The sequence below is a fragment of the Bombus pascuorum genome, chromosome 3 (assembly GCF_905332965.1).
Source record: "Bombus pascuorum chromosome 3, iyBomPasc1.1, whole genome shotgun sequence".
Taxonomy (NCBI): domain Eukaryota; kingdom Metazoa; phylum Arthropoda; class Insecta; order Hymenoptera; family Apidae; genus Bombus; species Bombus pascuorum.
Genome location: NC_083490.1, coordinates 18,311,857 through 18,333,916, shown reverse-complemented (window position 1 = coordinate 18,333,916; position 22,060 = coordinate 18,311,857). Strand labels below are relative to the sequence as shown.

Below are 22,060 nucleotides of genomic sequence, written 5' to 3'. Positions count from 1 at the left end.
GTACACGTATGTACACGTACACACGATGTTGCACGAAAGAAACGACGACGGATCTACCTTGTTGCACGTGGTGTAACGTTAAATATTACCGCGGGCTGGGGATTTAAACGACGCGATGCAACGCGACGCGGCCGGAATCTCCGCGCGCAGCAGAAGTTACGCATGCGTAATTGGATAAAGATCGAGAGAGGTTGTCGCCCCTCGACGATTCTCGCTGGCTCTCTCTTCCTGAAGCATCGCCAAAAGCACCAGGAAATTTTATTGCGGCTGGACGAGCTGAAAAACGATACGCGTGCTCGTAATTTCATAACGCCCGGACGCTGAAAAAGAAAATCCACTTCCCAAAGAAATCGAAATATCTTTTCGCCGTCTGTAATTATCGCTGCGTTTTATTATATCGATCCACGATTGCAATAATCATTTGCCTCCAGTGCAGCTCCTTCCGCGTTTCGTCAACGTATTCGTCAAGATTAGTTTATATTGGTTTATACTGTCGATTCATGTTCAATAGCGGCAGATACGAGGACAATATTTTTACGTTTTATACAAAATATGGTTATCGTGTGATAATATTTTTAGATTTATCTCTGAAAGATCTACATAATGTAACTGGTAAACAAAATACTATAATTGGCACGAAAGACAGAAGGTTTACTTAATACAATTATATGAAAATAAAAATACAATAGAACCGATGTAAGAAAAGAAAACGTTATACCGTCCATAAAGGGAAAAAAGGAGAATACTAGACGACACTATAAAGAAATAACGGATAACGAGAAAATGTCTATTTGATATTTTCAGTTCTTTGAAAGATGCTACTTTACTTCGCTTAATGACCAAGTTACGTTGAATGCAATTGTATCAATTACCGCGAGACTCAGCGGAAAATGCACAAGCCACAGGTGAAAATGCACGCACGATCCTCGAGCGAACGTTCAATGTTTTATGTCACGATTGAGGATGCCGGAACGCATAATGCCGTGCTTAAACGGTACTCGATCTAGAGTACTGACGCATGGGATGATATCCGATACAAACCACGGGATGGAAAAACATTTTCTAAATTGACGTTCTTTCTGCGTCATTCGACTTATATAATATAGTACGTGCTCTCTAGATCATGCGATCAGTTGCTATAATTCAACGCGGATCGCAGTTCTGTACAAACAAGTGTGTTCCTAGTAGCTCTTTATAGAATTTGTCACAATCAGCTGATGAGTATTTATATGGAAGATGGGGTCAAATGCGGGTGACTGAGTGGCTATTAAATTGTCCAAGATGGACAAGAATTGTTACATTTGAAGAAACAATGCTCAAGATCCTTTAAATTTACAAAAGGACTTTAAGAACTTAGACAGTGTATATATCCAATCTGCTTCATGTTGTATAACGCACCCTTTCCTATAAGGACTGTAAAAATAAATCTAGGAAAATAATAGTATGAAGACATGACGCGTTTCATAAATCTTTTTTCATATTTGTAAGATTTTAATATAAATATTGATCGATTAACATATTCATGTTGTAATCATAACTTCCTACTAATAGTCTACAATATATAATATTAATGGTCAGCACTACATTTTTCTTTACAACAAAAGAAAACTGTTGTTTTTATTTTTTTGTAATAATTTTATTAGTAGAGTAGAGCCAGATATTTTCTCTCTTATATTTTAAATAATTTTTTGAAATATATAAAGGAGAACAATGAATTAGGCGCCATTTTCATTTTACGGTTTTTTACGTTTTTAAGTAATTCTCAATTATTATCTTACGCACCAGTTTCTCCATACCTCATTTTATGAAACAAAACTATAATTAAATTGAGAATATCTACTTTACATCCGTAAAATATTGCCATAAACATGAATGATAAATTACTTTACCCACTACTTTCAACGCGATAAATTTGCTACTCTTGCAACTACTTTTCAATTCTGAACTATGATTCCGTAACGCCGTAACACATTAATGCTTCGCTATCTTTCAAAGCAAAAAAAAGAAACCAATATCTATCAGAGCCTATTGCTTCAAAAGTAATTATTTCATGGTTTATTCAAACAATTTTCTGTAACGTTACTAAGAACATTACTGGCAAATTAATTACTGCATCTAATTTTAGATAATGATTATCGGTCGATTCCTTATCGTAGTCATAGTATGATGATATCAATCATTCACGACATAATAATTGTTATACTACACAAATTTTACAGATATAATTACTACTACAAAGCGACTGATCATGCATATTCGACGTACATATGAAATTTACTTAAAACATAGTTAACTATCATCTTAACTTAAACAAATGTCTTAATTCAATTGTCTCAGATTATGCAGCATTCTCGTGACATTTGTCAGTTGTCCTTGACGGACAACCTCAAAGAAAAAGGATACGAACTGTTTCATTCCATTTGCCACGTCACGTGGAATTCTTTATTTAATAGTTCCGACCAAACAACATACTTACTTACTACACGTTACCGCTTAATTTACTACAATGTATGGAAGCAAAAGCATTAAAAGCGGCAGTCAAACGTGCAGCGACAAAAGAACCAAGGGCTGAGAATAATGTATTTGATAAAATCTTTTCGCTAGGTACTTCCGTTAATCGGTTTCGAATCGATTCCTCAATTTTTGAGGAAATATATCGGAACATTTACTTTATGATAGATTATTTGTTTCTTTGATAAGACAACAGAGGGTAAATCAAGCGTTCAATAACCTGGATTTACAATATATGATTTTGCATCAAGTATCGCAACCTTTAACACGTTTCTGTAGCTACTTTCACTTTACATAACACGTTTTATGCTGCAGATGTGTTTAGTAATCCAACAATATTCGCATGATTAACATCTATCAAGAAAAAATTAATTCTTCTGTCCATTTTAGCAATAGAGATGTTTGATTTACGTCATAAATAGATTAGTTATATTACTATACCAAGAGCTGGTTAATTTTATAATGTAAATGTAACGCAACTTTACCATACTCTATAGAGCCTTAAATTTGAGAAATTATGCAGCTAGCGCTGCTGAGAACGTACGTACGTCACATATTTAAATTAACTAATTTATTTTCGAATTTTATCAATGAAATTGTAACTATAACTATAAATAAAACATATTTCATGAATCATAACTAGCATACTATCGAATTGTCGTTACGACAACACAGATATATCGAAAAAGAAGAAAGAAGTATAATGAACGATAATACGTTGGTTTCTCCTCTATATCGACATCCGACAAAATAAAACGAGTTGCCTCTGTACACACTTGAACCGTGACAGCTGTCAAAAGTGGCGAAGCGTCCACGACGCAACGCAGGCGCGAGAGCGATCATTGAATGAAGGAAGACAGAGAGAAAGAGAATGAAGGTAAAAGAAGATAGAAAGGAAAGAGGAAAGAGAGGTGGGCGATCGCGTAAACACGCAAGTCTTACGTTGTTACAAGTGAGACGGAAGTAACGAGTTAAGGATAAGGAAAGAGAGAAAGGTTAGAACCGCATAGTGAATTCCAAGTGCTACGGCGCGGTGGTGGATACCTGTCAGCGCACATTCCACGATCCCACAGCGTGCTTTCGCCTCGTCGTTTACTACCACTGGACTTTTGCCTTCCTAACGGCAAGAGTACGTAGTCACATACACCGCCAGTGTAATCCAGAATGGGATTTAAACGCACACACTCCAACTTGTTCATGAAAAAAACGTATCACTTGTCACAATAACCGGTGGATCGCGTGTTGCTCGCGGCGCGAACATGGCGCACAATTCGTATGGCGTTCACCACTAAAAAGCACAAGCGATAGAACAACAGGGATTCTCTACGGTGTGAGAGGATCTTGAAGAAACGACGCGAACAATGGAACGTGACTTAAGGCTTAAGGACACCGGAGAGCGCGAGAGCCAACTTTACACCGCGGGGTAAATACTAGAACAAAACTCGCTGCTTTCGCTCGCGGAGCGCGGCCGTGCTGGCCAATCCCCACCCGCGCAACGCCGCCACGTGGTACATAGCTTAACCAATCACAAACTGGTTACGCGGGGCCCCCCGGACGTGTTTGTAAAGCCGGCTTGCTACCGATCAGTTTCTTCTCTTCTTCTCTTGTACCGATTTAACATTTGGACAACATAAAGGAACACGAAAAGTCGCTTTCTTTCTGCCAATATACTTGAACCGATCCTTTTTCTTCCTCTCGCGTAACGATGTTTCACCGCTTCATGACCAAGAAAATCGGTACGCATGATTCGGAAGAAGAGATTGCAACAGGACTAAATGGAAAATCGACTAAAATATCTTTTCGCTGAGGGATAAACACACTAAAGAAACTCACTGGTATTACATACAACATGCACCGTGGATAACTTTACGATTTCTATTACCATAATGCCGGTATGTAACGTTAAAACGTCTGGATAAAACGAGAGAACAGTATGTGCATTTATAAAATTTTTTTAGTGATAGGACAATTTGGCAAGATATATAGAGTTCCCTCTCGTATTATCCATTTATCTTAAATTGGCACAAAGATACGCGCCAAAATATTACACTTCCGTTGACGTGTCTCGTTATTTTGCTTCGAAAAAGGGCACCCACTTGTCAAAATATCTCGTTGTTATCACGGAACATCTCGTTGTTAACTACGCATACGCGACTAGCATTTATTACATAGATCTGCATACACAACTCAATAGACCTGCGAGCGACTGAATAGATAACTACAAGCATTGCCTTGAATCGTGATCAATAAAATCGACTTAAGCGATATGTTTTATGATTTGTTTTATGAGGACAATCAGATATCTACACAACAGAGTTAGTCATACCTGTTATACCATTACGTTCCCTATCAAAATAAAACGTGTATATGAATCAAACTCAGCGGTAAAATGAAATTATATACTTTATATTATATATTATGATAACATATGTTGTGATAACACGTGTTATCCAGTGATAAGACATCTTCAGTAAAAAATTGTTTAATAAATCGTCGAAAGAAAATTATTCGTATATTTTTGTAGCGCTTTATTACCTACATAATTAGCAAACGGCTAATATTAGAACATTTTGTTTTTCATATTGTGAGTCAATCTTTTCATCGTATTCACGACAGAGCCAAAGATTCTTTTATTATTTACAATATAGATATAAACTCTATCAGCTGATCAATCGGTGTAATACATTATATCTGAATACTTGCTATCTATATAAAATCATTATAGCAAACAATTACCTTCTTCATCCAGATTATCAGCAACTAAATGAAATACTGTCAGACACACATATGCAATGAAGTAGGACGATAAAAATATGTTGCAAGGCTTGCATAATTCAATATCCGATATAAATATTGTGACCAAATACAACTGCACGATGTTCATCACAAACGATCTGTCATGTTTTACGCAAGACATAGACCATCTTATGACGGAAGACGCAATGCTTCGTTCCACCGAATTTCTAACGGGTAACCTCTTTCGAAAGGAAAGTTCGATCGGTACATCGATCCAGTCATCGAAACGAACGACAGGCGGCTCTGAATTCAACTCGAGAGATCGCAGGATCCATCTCGTGGCCATATGTGTGATGAGAGGAGCAGGTATGTAACGGGCCAGGGGCCACTTATCTGTTGTCCGGTGGAATTTAGTTTCTTTTTTTGAGGCAGGTCACTGACACCGAACGGCAATGGATTGACGCGGCGAGGTCAAGTCCTACGTGCGCTGTCGACAATACTTCACGTTTAAAGGTATCACCAAACATTCCTTGCGGGATATCGCGTTACTTACGCCGATACGGAACCATGATCAATCGTCCGAACCCAGTCTCTGACTATACAACGAAAGATGCAAGTCGTAAATCGTTGCGGAAGGTGCAAATGGTGTAGCTTATGGTGGTAAACAACATAGCTGTAATACGTCTATTTTGGAAGGAAAGAAAAGTGTTTCGAACGTTGTTTTTCTTTAATTATGCCGAAACGTATAGTTTGTGGTCTGTCATATTTGAATTAATAATTGCGTAGAATTGACAACTGATCAAAGCCTACGTTCGATGCGCGCGCAACATTACCTACTTAGGAAGTGCTCAGAAAAATATACTTACAAAACTAGTTCTTCAAGATGACATTAATTTTTCAATTTATGAACAACAGGTTTATATTACACGTTGCTGTCATTCATTAAATCAGCTCTCATATGATATCGTAGTTGCTCATGTCTGAAGTGTCACGTACATATTCAGATATTTCCTACACTCATCTTTTGATGAGTATAATATTTTTATTATACTCGTCAGATGTGTTTTTTTATTTACATTATTTCTAATTATTCAAAATAATAATTCTAAGGATTTTTAAAATCGAGCATGCTGATGATTTCATAAAGTGATTTCTTATGAAATATGTATGATATATGTTTCATGAAAAGCTCATAATAATACATAAGATACATATTCCATAAAATTATCAAAGACTAATGATATGATATACAATGAATTAACGCTGAATAGTAAATAGATAATTACAGTCATCTACAAACATTAACCAGGTTGGTATTGTAAAATGGAGTACGAGTTACGTACGTATACACAATACACAATGTAGTGATTTTTACAGCAACCGTTTCTCAGAGCATCTTTCAGAGTCAGAGCGGGAATTGTACAAATGAATTCCTAGCATGAGAACGAAAATAACGGCACTTACTATTAAGATAGAGGTTAGCAATTAATTATCGAAGCACCTTGAAGAAGGCTTATTTAATCTTTTTCCTCTTTTTCAATATCACGGAATAATTTCGATATGCATGGTAAATATTTTTATGTCGTAAGATATGCGAGCCCAGTTTGTTGCGTTTCTACTTCTATTTTAATGATATTTTTCCGACTTCATACTAAAATGTAGGAACGTTATTAAATAACTAATTAAATCTTAGATACAGTAGAAAGTAAATTAATGGTTTCATTTTATCCCGATTAGATAGAGATCAAATGTTACCTGAATATCAAATACTACATACAAGGATTTATTAATAGAATAATAGAATAACACCATAAAATAATGGAATAATACCTAAATAGTAGAATAATACTATTATTCATACAAGTGTTATTAAAGCAAAGATAAAACAGTTTACAACAACTTGCTCGATTACGTAATATTTTATCCATCTAAGTGTAATTCGTAGAAAATATGTATTTTCTCGCAAGTTTGTAAACTATTTATACAAATTTTCAAATACCTACATTACTAATAGATATTAGTAATAATAATACTAGATATTAATATTAATACTAGATTTTATTAACTTCTACTTTTCAAACTTGACTATTGTGAAAAGGCTCGTCAAAAAAACAGAATAACATCTGGAAATTTCGCCTTCCAAGTGATGCGATATTATTCTGTAATTCTATTGCTAACTGATTGAGTTCTCTTCCTAAAAGTAACACTCTTAATATCATTAACTTTGACAGTAAGTTCTGATGAAATGATGAGCTTCTCCGAACTAATGTTTCCTTCAAAGCAATATCCGACTCCGAAAAACCAATATGACCTTTTCTTTGATTATTAGTCTATTTGAAAATTGTGTCACATCCAAATGATTATTATCTCGAACGATTGTTACTTTGCATTATAAATCGGTTTATCTATAATAGACATTTAGAGATGGTAAAATATTCTCATTACATATGTTGTACATATGTATATGCTTCATTTCTCGGCAAACGGTTGACGACCGCATGAATTGTTCTAATTAAGTTGATCAGATCCAATTAAAGACTCTTTATACCCCTTCGCAGCTAATTCCTCCCTTCTTCGATTAAAAGAAGACAGATGTACTTGTATCAATTAATTATTTTTTCAATTATGAATGACTTTTTGATAAGAGAATCTAGAAATACTTACACTTACACAGATGTTTCATTGTCGAGTTCCCTAAATTTTATCAGAAAATTTTTCGTTAAATTATCAATAGCATATAATAAATGATAAAGGCGACGATTATGTAAAAATCTGAGGTAACAGTAAACGTTTTCGCTAAATATGTATGTCAGTCTGACTAAAATCTCCCACATATATTTCAACGCGAAACAAACACAATCCTTTCATTTATCACTTCCTGAAATCTGATTTCAGTTTTATCTTAGTTCTAAATTTCTGCAAAATTAATACTAAGTTTCAGCGTGTGTACACAAGTTACACGTTATAAATATCCCAAATAACATTCTTGATTGAACATTTCGCTGAAGCTGAAAGATTTCATACTCGAAATTTAAATACGGATGAGAAATCATTATACAGAAATTAATTGTGCTTTCACTGTGCTGCAGACAATCTGTTCTTCTTCACTTATTACTATAATAGCTGCCCATGCGCGACTTTACCCGCATAGTATTTATTTTTATGACAATTTATGTTTATTATTCTCTGTTTGAACACCCTTTAAGAGTTGAATTTCGAAAAACAGTCGGAAACGCATTTGTTTATTTGTAATGAGGAGTTTGTTTACCGATTTTCACATTCCCAATTTTAATAACTCGTTGGATAAGGAGTTAACATTTTATCTTGTTTTTACTCCTTTAAGGTCCATATTTCCAAAATCCTTCTTTACTCTACATCTACGTTACAGAGAAAGTACATATACCGTTCAAATTTCACATTTCTGAACAAAGATAAATAATCTGGATGCAAAAATTAAATTACGTATGAAAATAAGTTAAAAATATAGAGTAAAATTTGTTCACAAGACGTGTTTTCGACAAAAATAAACTTGAAAATGTATCACATGCGCGTATCAAACCAGTTTTTAACTAAACATATTCAACATTTATGGACTTGAAAATAAAGGCTTAAACGAAAATATTTTATTTTACATTCTTGTCTTATTTTCTCATGTATACTGATCTCTTGCATATTTTTTTCATATTTTTAACTTATTTTTTCATGTAGAACCGCCTTCTAGTCAATTGTATCACCGGTTACGAACCACCTTGTATATATTGCGGATTTTTATGTAACTTCATATTTTTATGGATACAAATACAAATACAAATGGAACAAATGGACAAAACAAATGGAACTGAAAACGAGATTTGTTCCGCCCATTAAATATTAGAGAGAGCACATTATTGCAGATATTTTTGCACATTATGTATCTACATCCTATACATTTTCACACTTTTAAATTTCCCGTAAATGCATAAACACCTGCAGTTTATTTATCAGATATAGTAAAAATGTATCGAATACTAATTATAATGAAAAAATTCTAAATATTCAAAGATTTACGACAGACATGAAAGATTGGGAGAAAACTCATTGTGAGATAGTTAAGGATTCACTTTCTCGGGTAATTTAAATTCATAGTGAAAGTAGCTATCAAAAACGCACACTAAATACATGTAGGAGCTTTGCAGCGAATAAATATTGTAATTAACTGGTTCTTTGATTTACTTGAAGAGATACAATACAAGAAAGTCATATATCTGAAATTAGAAGAAGATCGAATCATTTGATCTCATCATTACTCATCAGTAAAATAATAACTCACAAATCTGCTAAAGGAATCAGATCTACGGAAGGAGTACAAATGTATATAAATACATACTAAATACATATACATACATAAGGATTATAAATATATCACTCTTTGAAATTTTATTAAAACTTATAATTTTATTAAATTCATTTAATTATATATATTCCTTGTCGCAGAACGACTTCTACTTTGGATTAATTACTTCTCTTCGAACTAAGAATAGTTATCTTCTATCTTTATTCTGCTAGGCCGCTAACATTCAAAAAGCCAGAATAAAATGGACAATGCTATCAATTCCAAGGCGAGTCCAATTCTTAAACCGGATGATGTACTTTCCCTGGATTCTAGAAAAAAATAATAAATTATTATAGACAAGGAAACAATACTAAATATTATTGATTTCATGCATTTTTGATCGGAACATACAACAAATATATATGCTTATAAAAATTTATAATTATTTGAATAGTGGTAAATTGGTAAAAGATATTTTTTATAGTAGGAAATTATTAAAAACGAGAATATTTCTTTTATAAAAGAGATACTGACATGGTCTTTTATAATTGTACAAAGACATTAGCGGCATTATATTAAAGACATTGATAATATGAAAACCATCTTTTTTATATCGTTTTCAGAACTAAGAAATTAGAAAATTCATAAAGACTATTATATAAATAAATTTATAAACACATTTATAACCTTTTTTTCTAAACTCCGTGGTTTCAAAAAGTCATACTATAGAAGTATGCTGGAATTGCTGAAAATTCAAATCATACACATTATCGGAATACAAAGGGTTAAACCCTGATTGATTATCTTACGTATATATATATACATACATACATATATATATATATATATATATATATATATTTATATATGGAAAATTTTTCTTCTTGTATGGATATATCTAAAAGCTCTTCCCTAGAAGTTAAAAGACACATAGCAACGAAGGTAAGAATTTCTGAAGATTATTCTTCTCCGACCGATTTTTTCTCACCATAATCATAAAATTGCAGTGGTTCCGTGGAATCATCCTCACAGTCCTCCGTAACGGATCTGATGTTCATAGAACCCTTCCTCTCGGGTTCGTTGACCTCTTGCTTACCCTCGAACGCAATCGCCGCATAATCGAACCTCGCCTCTCGAATATGCTTTCTGGGGCTCCGGCGACCCTTCGCGGAGCCTTTGAGCCCAATCTAGAAAAACCCAGGAAAAGATTTATGTCTAAGTACTAACCGTAATCGTAAAAACGCGCTGCCTCCGACTCGTTCACCATCTCGTCTCTGTTCTCCTCGTCCTCGTCGTCTTCGTCATCCTCGTCGCCCTTTTCATCGTCGACACCACTCTTGTTATCGATCCCTTCTTCGTCATCGTCGTCGTTGTCGCTGTCATTGTCATCGTCGTCTTCGTCTTGGTTGGCATAGTCGGCATCATCGCCTAATCGACTTCTCAGAACGGAACGATTTCCACGGTTGCGTTTAAAGTTTTTATTTGTCAGTCTATTTTCGCGTAACACGTACTCATCCTCATGATCAGCAGCATGGGCATATAGGAGATTACGTTGTACCGCTCGCGCTGATTCCGAGGGACACAACGTGTCTAGAAAATGGAATACCGAGATAACTGGTAATTTATGGTAGATCGTTGTAAAACAAACAAAATTTGTAAAATTAAAATTAAATTGTGATACGTGAATCTTAATAAATATTAAAAATTAATCTATATAAAGATAAATGTCTTTAAATAAATTTATAGAAAATAGAGGTGTTATATTGGAAGAACATAATATATGTATGTACATTATATTAAAGCTATTGGAGGCATAAAATTTATTATTTGTTAATAAATATTAACCATTTATTAGTTTATAATCAATAATTTTCAATTTTGGTATTATTAATACTACATATACTATAATATTAGTACCTTCGAATCTTTCACGAGCATCATTCTCATAAGATTCGTCGAAGTTGATGTTATTACCAGGATCAAGTTCTCCTTCGAAAGTGAATGTTCCAGTGTTGCTTAAGATACACCCTTCGGTAGAAATGCAAGGTTCTGTGAACCTGGCCGCTCTCATAATTCCATTGACGATGTTTACCTCGCAGTAACATTTAACGAAACTATCTGGACAGCTAGAAAAGTTCACACCTTTCATCATGATCAAGAAATTCAAGAGAACTTCCTCAAAGAAGCGTTGGCTCACCAAAACGATCCTGGACCGATGCAGTCTATGGCTGGTTTTCCTCTGTGAAATATAATGATATACACCATCGTGTATTGGCAGAAATGATAAACTTTAATTTACAAAAATTTAGAGTACTTTCTATATGAATATGAGTATCTACTACACGTTTTGTGATATGTTATCAGATTTAATGGGAAAGATTAATAAGTTATTTAAACTTATTTGCAATTGTCATTTATTATACATGTGTTAACTTCAATTTTTATTTACGTTGCTAGATCTTGACATGATGCAATCGCTACCATAAATCCTTTACCACAAGTATTATTACATTTTGGAGAGGACCATCCCGTCCATAAGGAGTTAATTTCCGATGGAATGGAAGTTGAAGGCCCAATTTCTTCGCAGAACTTAAAATTTCAAATTTAGGAAACTGTAATTAAATTATAGCCAATAGAAAGAAAGGAAAAGATATTGTATTTTTTAAAGTATTTCAAACATTCAATTATTACTATAATTTACTATTATTAGTGTAATAGTTTTTACATTACTTAAAATAAAATAACAGTACTGGTTGTCTCTGATGACAGTTCGAGGCACATTGAGGGGTGTGTATTCCTTTGATTGTGGTCGCGGTGCATTGCGCAATACCACAAACCCCACGTGGTGAACACAAACTTTCTGGTAGAGGATTCAAAAAACACGTTGCAAATCCTAAACATTATTCTTATAATAAATATGTAAATCAATTTTTATTTCCTGTATTGCGTTGTACATTTCGTCACAAAATTTTTATTTATAATTTTTTCATTAATAAAAGTATATTGTAACCTTTGGTCTTATATAGTTCTTGGCCAGCTAGAGAAATGGAACAGTTACAGCTTGAAACATTTTCAACAAGCAAAGTGATATCGCATAATCGCCTGTGAACTCTTGCACTTGTGTTTGAATATGGAGTAGCTTCGTTAAAAGAGCAGTCCGCTTTCCTCTGCCTTGCCAGTTCGGGTGAGCACAAATCCCAAGTGTGAAGAGTCAAACAAGGGCAAATCCCGAGGAAAAATTCACCGACCCCAGAACTATCGAGAACTTTTGATTCGGAAGGTATGCTACGTAATTCGACGAACAACTAAATATTAAATAGAACTGTATTGCATGAAAGATTGAGCTTTGTTAAAGTATTTTCTTCAAAGTTCGAAATTATTGCACAGTTATAAAAATAGTTCCTTTTCTTTGTTTCTATTATGCAAAAGTACATTTTGTATTGAAATTGTTTACAAGGAAGAAAGTATTTTGTATGAAATATTTTTTGCTTACAGCACAAAATCCTTCTCCGATTTCTACGAAAGCACATTGTTGCAGATGCAATTGCCGTACCCAGCGTGTTATATCGTAATTCGGCGATTCGTTCAAATCTTTGCCTATTAATAAAAATGGATCCCAACTATTGCTGTCCACATTGAGACCATCAACGATACGACGAGCTTTCCCACGAGAAAGAATTAATACTGTTGATAAGAACGTAAGTATAAACATAGCCTAAACGTTAACATCATAGATTGATAATGATAAAAGTTGCGGTACAAACAAATATGTAATAACTTGAAGTTGTTTCGTTTTCAATAATTTATTGGTACTATGTGTACTATACATTGTTTTCTAAAAATATGAAAGACAGAAACTTTATGAGAATTTTATTTTATAATTTTTTATATAAAAATATTTTTCTTTTGGTAATAGTTTGATAAACATAAATTGTACATTCAATTTATTTGATAAAAAATACACTATATCTATACTACTCTAAAAGATACATTCTTAAATTGCTATTTGTTACCTAACATAAGTTCTCATAACAATGATTTGGCTTTGAACCAATATTCTTACACTTTTTAATCACAAAAATATGTTTGCAATGCGAAATTGCTACATTAAATCACGTGTTGTATTCAGATACATGAAACATCATGTGTAGTTTTTATTTTTATTTTAATGATGTGTAAACATTAAATCTTAGGTCATATATATCATGTTGCAAAATATTGTATCGTTTAAATATTTAATTTGTAATACATTTATCACAAAACTTTATTCTGGATGTTTCTCTAGATATGTTTTCGTTACAATGTCTGGACGAAGTTGCGAAAGTTGTACAAATTCTATACTTTTGCAACCTATAACAGGACATCTGCAAATACAATACATAGTTAAAGCTATTTATGTGTGACAAAAATGAACTTTATTAGTAGAATATTTACCTTGTCTTCTTATTAATTTTCAATAATTGCATAATACTTTCTTGATCATAAGTATGACCACATATAGTATTCTTCACAGGATCCACAATTCTCTTCTTAGAGATTGGGTCAATTACATTTACATAGCCTCCTTTTAACTGTATTTCTGCATCTGTATCATTTTCTTTTTGTGCTACACCATCTGTAATTCAAAATGTTGTCATTGATATAAAGTATTTATTATATATACAATTTAAATGTACCTAGCAGTGCTTCTACATGTTTTTCAAATTCTATAAGTTTATCATCTTTCGATGTGTCATTATCAGTCTCAGATAGAATTAGTCTATATTCCTAAAATGTTAAAAATATTACTTTCATAATATCATTAAATATATTTTATAATTATTTATATTTTGTAATTACATTCAAGCGGTTTTCGGTATCACTCTGCTCCTTATGGTAGTCATCATTATCATCATCATTATTTAAATTTAATAGTTGATTCTTCCTTTCTCTGAATAACCTTAACTTTTTATCTTGAACACTGTTGTTGTTTACTATACATTTTAGTTCTTTTAACTTCTCATCCATTTCATTACCTTCTGTAAATATAAAAATATAACCAAATTAAATATGGTTATAGAGTATTAAATTTACCTTTTTTTAAGTATAAATTACAGAAAAGACTAAATTTTTTTATATCATATATTATTACGATAATTTGATCAATCAAGAATAATGAGAAGATATTCCAAATCTTTTGTAACCATTACAATTTATAACAATTTTTAATATTTTTGTAATGTATGAGGTAATGGAAGATTATAGATATGTATTATGAATTGGATCAGTTAACATTATATACCTACCATAATAAGCAATAATATTAGCAGCAGTTTTTGTGTAAGCATCATATAATTCTTCAATTATTTGTTGAGATTGCGTCATTCTTAATAATATTTCTCCACTATCTTTCTAATTGTATTTATTATATTTCAGAAAATTTTTATATTATATCTGATTATACTTATATTATACAAATACTTTCACAATGAGTATTATTTATTCTTGCACATAACTATGATTACAGATAAAATCATATCATAAATTGAAATCACAAAAATCTAGACCTTCAAACTACCGACTTTGTTTACAATTTAAACTATCTTAATATCGTTAGGTAAATATAAAAAACATAGTTAGGTAAATTTGATATAGCTTTTAGCAGCTTTAAATGCCTTTCATTTCAAATGCTGTATGTTCTTTGTATCTCGTTTGTGTTTCAAACACGGTTTCAAATAAACATTTTAAATTACCTTGATTTAGTTTGAAAGAAATTATCAATTATTTGCTTACGAAGTTTACTGAATGTACATATTGTACATATGCAATAGTAAAATACTACACTATATATAGTATATAATATATACATAGTATATAGTTTGTAATTTATGATTTATATCTTTATCTTGATTTATATTTATATCAGATTTAAAGATGAGGACTATAACTTTTTGTATAAAATATTAAATATCTAAAACATAAGATTTTTAACCTTTGGACTGTAAATTTTTTTACCCTCAAACTATAAACGTGGTTCTTTTATGTTGGATGCAATTTTCAGTAATACTTGTATATCAAGTAAAACTTGTTTAAAAAATCCCCAAAAATTGATATAACATCTTTAAATGTTTTAAATTAATGTTATCATAGAATTTTTGCCAAATAATTTTTTTTAGATGAGAGAAAAAAGGTTTTCTACCTATTACCTTGCGAGAAATTCTCAATCCTATCAAAATTACTCGAACATACAATACCCACCTATGCAGTTTAAGGGTTAAGGTTGTATTAAATTATCACTTCTTCAGTAGCATATTAATGAACTAATTTTGTTTGATAATAACATTGTACGTTCATACAACTGATTAAAATATATTACTATAAAATATATTACTAGTTAATGTAATAACTAAATTACCAACAACAAATAGTAAAATTACTATACAAATCTAGGAATTTTATTTTTTAATAAACAACTTGTTGCATAAGCATACTATTTTGATAAAGAAATGACCATGATTACAGCTATCGTTTTATTGTTGCAAATACGTATTTTGTAACTTTCCTATCTTACGTAATTCTACTGGGTAAAATTGGTAATGTAAGCCATTATACGTTAGTGTATATCATCTGGTAAGAATTTAATATAATTATATCAGATTATGTTTATGTTTAGATTAATAATATTTTAATTTATAATTTAATATTAATGTTTAAAAATATATAACACTTCTTTTACGCTGTTTGATGCACGTCCGAGGTACCCTCATGTATTAATATTATACGAACTATCTTTAACAGTAATTTATTGTAACTACTACCTGTTAGATTTTTTTATTATATGTAACTAATAAAATGAAGAAAATTGTGCTTAAAATATGCATATATAAAATCATACTTTTCAAGTATAGTATTCTCAATTCTTTTATACGCCATTTTATATTTTTTATTATATAATTTTTTAATATAAAATTTTAGGGTAATAAAGCAACAAATTTATCACAAAGTATAGCATTATTTTATCATTCATTGTTTGTGACTATTTTTAGATGTTTACTAAAATTTCTTTGTCTACAACTGTTAAAGTGTTACTTTCTCTACCCACATTAAGAAATAAACGAAGTTATTCTATTATGACAAGCAAATTTGATCTCCCTGATCGCTTTAGGGGCAATGATAAATCAGTATGGTAAATAACATTTACATAATCAGATGTATTGAAAATTTTAATACATATAAACATATATATAAGTACCTATAAAAACATATTTTTAATTAATTTTATTTTAGGGTGGAATATATTCAGTTGGCTTCAAAATATAAGCCCCTAAATTTAGGACAAGGATTTCCAGATTTTTATGCTCCAGAAAATATAACTAAAGCTTTGGCTGCTGCAACTACAAGTGACAATCCTCTATTAAATCAATACACCAGAGGATTTGTAAGTATTTCCAATTTTGAAAAGAAACACACAATAAATATATTCTACAGCTATTAAATGTTGGTCATTAGTTATTTTATCATATTCGTGATATTGTTATTGAATTTTTTCACTTTTAACTGCAATGATTTTAAAAATTTTATGTAGATTTATGTATCTTATTTATAGATTGGAAATTTTCAATATACTATATCATTTTAGGGTCACCCACGTTTAGTAAATGTTATTGCAAAATTGTATTCAAAGCTCTTAAACCGTACTTTAGATCCAAATAAGGAAGTTCTTGTAACTTCTGGTGCTTATGAAGCATTATATGCTACGTTACAAGGTCACACAAACCCTGGTGATGAGTGGATAATTATTGAACCTTTCTTTGATTGTTATGTACCTATGGTTAGATCTGCTGGAGGAATTCCAAAGTTTATTCCCTTAAAACCAGTAAGTAAACTATCAAAGTATGTATACTATTGATATAAATGCAAGCTCTTTATACATATTTACATCATGTATTTTGTATTCCAAAGAAAAGCACAAAGGGATCTCTTTCTTCTGCAGATTGGATATTTGACAGACAAGAATTAGAGAATCTTTTTAATGAAAAAACAAAAGGAATAATCATTAACACTCCACATAATCCTGTGGGAAAGGTTTTCACTCTAGATGAATTACAGTTTATTGCTAATTTGGCTAAAAAGTGGAACACCCTTGTTGTGTCAGATGAAGTATATGAATGGCTTGTTTATGAGCCACATAAACATGTTAGAATTGGTAATAGTATTTGATAGTACCAATGTCATTTCTAATAATTATTTTATTTAAATGATGAATGTATTTTAGCAACATTACCTGATATGTACGAACGTACGATTACCATTGGATCTGCTGGTAAAACATTCAGTGTTACTGGGTGGAAAATAGGATGGGCCTATGGTCCGGAAAATTTACTATATAACTTAGAAGTTATTCATCAAAATAGTGTATATACGTGTAACACACCAAGTCAAGTATGTATAGAATTATTAAATAAATATTTATTGTAATATACCTTATTAGAATTATTTAAAATTATATTTTTTAACTTCTTAGGAGGCTGTGGCTATTGGATTCGAACAAGAATTAGAAAGATTTGGTCAACCTGACTGTTATTTTGTGAGTTTAGCTAAGGAGTTGCTACCGAAACGAAATTATATGGCTAAATTTCTTAACGATGTGGGAATGATTCCAACAATTCCTGAAGGAGGATACTTTATGGTAGCTAATTGGTCAGCTTTAAAGGATAAAGTACGATTAGAAGAAGAAACGGATGAGAATAAGGATTATCGTTTCACAAAATGGATGACGAAAAATGTTGGAATTCAAGGAATTCCCCCATCTGTATTTTATAGTCCTGAACATAAACACTTAGGGGAAGATAATGTAAGATATTGCTTTATAAAGGTAAGAACAAATTTGGCTTAGATAATATTGAGCTCCCATTTTCTTCATATTTATAATTGATTTCCTTTTTATCATAGAAAGATGAAAATTTGGAAAAAGCAGCTGATATTTTAATGAAGTGGAAAGATCAGCAATAGGAAAGATTAGCAATACTATTCCATACATGTATTTCATACAACTATATTTATCTATAGTTAATAATTTTGGGATAAAAAATCTAGCATTTCTTAGTATTAGTAGCATTTTTTAGTATTAAACATTTATTATGTATAAGACTGTTTTCTTGTATTTTATATTTTATGCAGAGAAATCACCACGGAGCCATCTTTTCGCATCTTTAGTGTCAGCTCCGAAAGTTTTGCCGAATCTAAATGGAATATTTAATATCTAAATAGAATTTTTAGGTATACATACATATACATGTGTATAATGTATAAAGATCAATTTTTTATATTTTCCATATTTTTCGGAATATTTGTGATGAGAAATTAAAATAAGAACCATAAAATAGCAATAATAGCATAATAAAGTAGAAATGATTACCTAAATGTTTCTCCAGGAACATGTCCAAGATAATTTGGAAGCATACCAACATGTTTGTGGTAAATAATAGTGGGTTGAATTAATAGAGGTGGATCAGGTCGTGAAATTGTTACTGGTGCCCATTCTGTACTTTGCCGTTTTCGGTAATCAGATGTAAAATCGCAAAGGGCGCTGTTAGTAGCCGGAACGTTTGTTTTTCCAAAATGCGCATATCCGTATGGTATATGACCCCCGTATCCTGCAAAAATGCAATTAAATGTTTGAAATTTTATATTACAAGGAAAACTAATTAATATTTATCTTTCTAACTTTAACACTCACTTCTTGCATTTTCTCGAATGAAAGAATATCGCATTCGTTTTTCACTATCCGTAAGATCCATCTGTACTACTATTTATTATTAATATTATTTTACAAATGATATCGCGTATTTGTTATATATCTGTTCGTTAATTCATTTTATTAACAGGTCGAATTTATGGAAGTCATTAAAGGTTAAAGATTTCGTGAAACAGTTGAATCATACGGAACGATGCTTATGTAAGTTTTATACTACATATAGAATCATTCGAAGACAAGTTCAAGCTATTAATAATGTGACAAGATGGACTCACGACTGATAAAGTATTTTTGCGGATTTGCATTGTCCATAAAGTAAGGTGATGGAGAGTGATCGCTGGGTGTTTCGTGTTGTTCGTCCAAAAATAAATTTCTCGTTATACCCGCGCAATCAGGTCGAACTGTTAGCATAGGCAGTTTGAACTCACTTTTTATGAGCTATATAAGAAATTTAGATATGATTTCATTATTCCTATCCTTCCCTTATTCCTTTATTTCCTTATTCCCTTATTTTAGCTAAAAAGAAAGAGATAGTATAGGTACTTTACCAAACGATCTTCTAAATTTCTTGGTTCACCCTGTCCAGCTTGTATATCTATAATCCGTTTAAGTTCATTAAGAGCCGCTCTATTTCTTAATTGTTGTCGTTCAAAATCAGCAAGTCCTTCTGTAGCCAACACCGTGTATCTTTGTCCATTTCTGGCTTTTAATTTTGGAGTAAATCCTAAAATAAAACATTTACATTGCCATTAAACTGGTACATTTACTCTTTTCTTTAATGTTTATTTTTATTCCATACATGTACCTTCGTAACTTGGTGTTATAGGATGAATAAATATAGGGTCGGTCCTTTTGTATCTAGCATTTACTACGTCTATGTCATTTTTCGGTGGCCTCTGGACCTACAGTTGATTATAAATAATTATAAATGATATATTGTTTTAATTAATTTAAACTTATAAACAGCATTGATTAAAGTAATAGGAACAAGGAATATAATACCTCGTAATCGTCGGGGATACGGTTCGATAAAATGAGGGTCTCCGCATGATTCACTGTAGGATCAAGAAGCACTTTGTGCGTAAGACTTCCATACGTTTCACCACATCTGTAGCGATATTGAGGACAGTATCCGGCATATCTAAAACGGACCTTTATGAATGTAGGAGAGGTATCAATGAATATAAAAGTTAAAGGGTAATAATATTTGAAATATTTCTTACTGTACTGTATTATTTAGGAAATGTATATGTTACACTTTCGAACATAATGTATTTATATTTTATATTTAATACATAAACGTTGTACTATTTACCCTGGAATAAGATGTGGTTCCGCTGTGGATAATAATTCTGTTCCAGCAGACATTTTCCTGTTATATATTTCCTAATGATACGTTAATTTAATTAAATGCATTATCCAGACTAAGTGGAATTTAAATTATTTCCATGTACAGGAATCTTTTCTTTTATACATTAATTTATTGGCATAGCTACCGAAAGGTTATACACTGCATTTCCGCAAAGTAATGTCTGAATTTTGCTTTAGAACATCTTATTTTCCGAAACTTGAAACAAATGAATCTTAATCGTTCGTTTTTCAATATATTTAGACGCATCAACTGCCTTACTTTTTAGCAACTGTGTTTGGTGCAATGGATTTTTGTGACTGTGCACGTTAGGTAAGATACCTGCTTAGGAACCGTAAAATTATTCGCACGACGTATAATTTAAACAACACTTTACGTTTTCGCTTTTACCCCGAATACGTTGATATCGTCAACTTTTTTTATATCCTGGCATTTTTTTTTTTTTTTTTTTTTGTACAGTTTAATTTTTCGTGGCGAATAAGCTGTTGAATAAAAAAGAATTACTTACCGAATATTAGCACGATTCAGTGCTACCATATATGTATAACACGTATGTACATATGTACGTGTATGTACATATACTCAGCATCAATATGGAAACGCTATTTAATTAATTTATTTTAAATAACTATCACGTTGCAATCTTATCAGTTTATCTTTGATTAAAGTAGCAAGGTGAAATTCCACCGTTCGCTACTTCATATCTCAGTTTCAATATTAGAATATACAAATTATATTGTATCATGTTTTCTTACGATATTTATATATATTACACACGTAGCAGATGAAAATGGACACCACACTTACTGTACGTCATGTGTTTTGTAATCATGTGTAATAATTATATAATTACAAATAGGAGAAATTAAACCGGAATAAAGTCGGAGAAAGCCTACAATATATTAAAACACTCGATCGACCTTTTCTCAGTTTCCTTTATATTATTTTTTCATATACATTTTCATATTCCCTCGTTAGCTATATTATAGCATTTAAAAGCGAAGTTTATTGCAAATTCGTTTTATGAATGATAATAGTGTACCTTGGTAATCCATTGAGCCAGCACGGCTCAATAAGAAGCATTATATATATTAATAATTTGCGATGAAATGAATTTATTATCAATATTTTAAGTTTGTTATTTAAAAAATATTACTAATTTTTCTTATTTTATTAATCAAATTTTCACACAGTAGTAGATAGGAAACCCGCCACAAAAGAAAAAGCTGTGCAAAAAAGAAGTTGATTTAATTAAATTAAATTGACACGTATATTGAGTGCAGTTTTAAATCCATAAATCTAGTTCGTTGAAATTATATTAGCTAGCGCGTGTTTACTTTCCACGCGTATCTCCATCATGTTTTAGTCTAACGTTTAACTGGGCAATTAGTATTAT

At 31.6% G+C, this 22,060-nt stretch overlaps 5 protein-coding genes and 1 long non-coding RNA gene across 22 annotated transcripts in view; 2 read left to right on the top strand and 4 right to left on the bottom strand.

Moving 5' to 3' along the window:
- The window catches only part of LOC132905501 (uncharacterized), a 75,058-nt gene extending 69,731 nt beyond the window's left edge, over positions 1–5,327 (bottom strand). For 9 of the 11 annotated variants that reach the window (XR_009657808.1, XR_009657809.1, XM_060956836.1 and 6 more), the window contains exon 1: positions 3,556–3,697. The gene's annotated coding sequence lies outside the window, so the exon portion shown is untranslated. Of the gene's footprint in view, positions 1–872; positions 1,019–3,555; positions 3,698–5,247 lie in introns of those variants that run through there. The other 2 variants (XM_060956838.1, XM_060956837.1) reach the window with 2 other exon arrangements.
- Positions 3,984–9,703, top strand: LOC132905529 (uncharacterized). Of its 2 annotated transcripts, none has more exons than XR_009657810.1 (3): positions 3,984–4,403; positions 5,261–5,613; positions 5,680–9,703. It is a non-coding gene; the product is annotated as an uncharacterized LOC132905529 (long non-coding RNA). The 2 variants fall into 2 exon arrangements; XR_009657811.1 differs by having other exon boundaries at positions 3,984–4,895.
- LOC132905521 (uncharacterized) lies at positions 9,672–12,213 on the bottom strand. Its single transcript, XM_060956911.1, has 5 exons — positions 12,009–12,213; positions 11,757–11,798; positions 11,477–11,685; positions 10,787–11,149; positions 9,672–9,888 (listed from the first exon to the last, which is right to left on the bottom strand). The coding sequence occupies exons 1-5, from the start codon at positions 12,041–12,043 to the stop codon at positions 9,797–9,799; spliced, it is 741 nt and encodes a 246-aa protein (XP_060812894.1). The 5' UTR covers positions 12,044–12,213; the 3' UTR covers positions 9,672–9,796.
- A 1,201-nt stretch (positions 12,214–13,414) lies between these two features.
- On the bottom strand, positions 13,415–15,910 carry LOC132905523 (E3 SUMO-protein ligase NSE2-like). Its single transcript, XM_060956914.1, has 5 exons — positions 14,845–15,910; positions 14,399–14,577; positions 14,236–14,326; positions 13,994–14,174; positions 13,415–13,923 (listed from the first exon to the last, which is right to left on the bottom strand). The coding sequence occupies exons 1-5, from the start codon at positions 14,921–14,923 to the stop codon at positions 13,824–13,826; spliced, it is 630 nt and encodes a 209-aa protein (XP_060812897.1). The 5' UTR covers positions 14,924–15,910; the 3' UTR covers positions 13,415–13,823.
- Positions 15,911–16,009: 99 nt separating this feature from the next.
- LOC132905512 (kynurenine aminotransferase) lies at positions 16,010–20,723 on the top strand. 3 transcript variants are annotated; one of them, XM_060956887.1, is made up of 8 exons: positions 16,010–16,168; positions 16,585–16,724; positions 16,826–16,976; positions 17,178–17,414; positions 17,501–17,744; positions 17,814–17,980; positions 18,063–18,413; positions 18,491–20,723. In XM_060956887.1, exons 2-8 carry the CDS (start codon positions 16,585–16,587, stop codon positions 18,548–18,550), a joined length of 1,350 nt encoding a protein of 449 aa, XP_060812870.1. In that variant the 5' UTR covers positions 16,010–16,168; the 3' UTR covers positions 18,551–20,723. The 3 variants fall into 3 exon arrangements, with proteins under 3 accessions (XP_060812870.1, XP_060812872.1, XP_060812871.1); XM_060956889.1 differs by lacking the exon at positions 18,491–20,723 and having other exon boundaries at positions 18,063–18,459; XM_060956888.1 differs by lacking the exon at positions 16,010–16,168 and having other exon boundaries at positions 16,563–16,724.
- The window catches only part of LOC132905517 (CIMIP2 protein CG18335-like), a 31,896-nt gene continuing 28,483 nt past the window's right edge, over positions 18,648–22,060 (bottom strand). For 2 of the 4 annotated variants that reach the window (XM_060956898.1, XM_060956901.1), the window contains exons 2-7: positions 20,298–20,436; positions 20,101–20,197; positions 19,844–20,019; positions 19,571–19,733; positions 18,957–19,194; positions 18,648–18,780 (exon numbers count right to left, since the gene is read on the bottom strand). In XM_060956898.1, the coding sequence (XP_060812881.1) occupies positions 18,711–18,780; positions 18,957–19,194; positions 19,571–19,733; positions 19,844–20,019; positions 20,101–20,197; positions 20,298–20,436 (883 nt within the window). In that variant the 3' untranslated portion in view covers positions 18,648–18,710. Of the gene's footprint in view, positions 18,781–18,956; positions 19,195–19,570; positions 19,734–19,843; positions 20,020–20,100; positions 20,198–20,297; positions 20,437–20,610; positions 20,708–21,172; positions 21,266–22,060 lie in introns of those variants that run through there. The other 2 variants (XM_060956900.1, XM_060956899.1) reach the window with 2 other exon arrangements.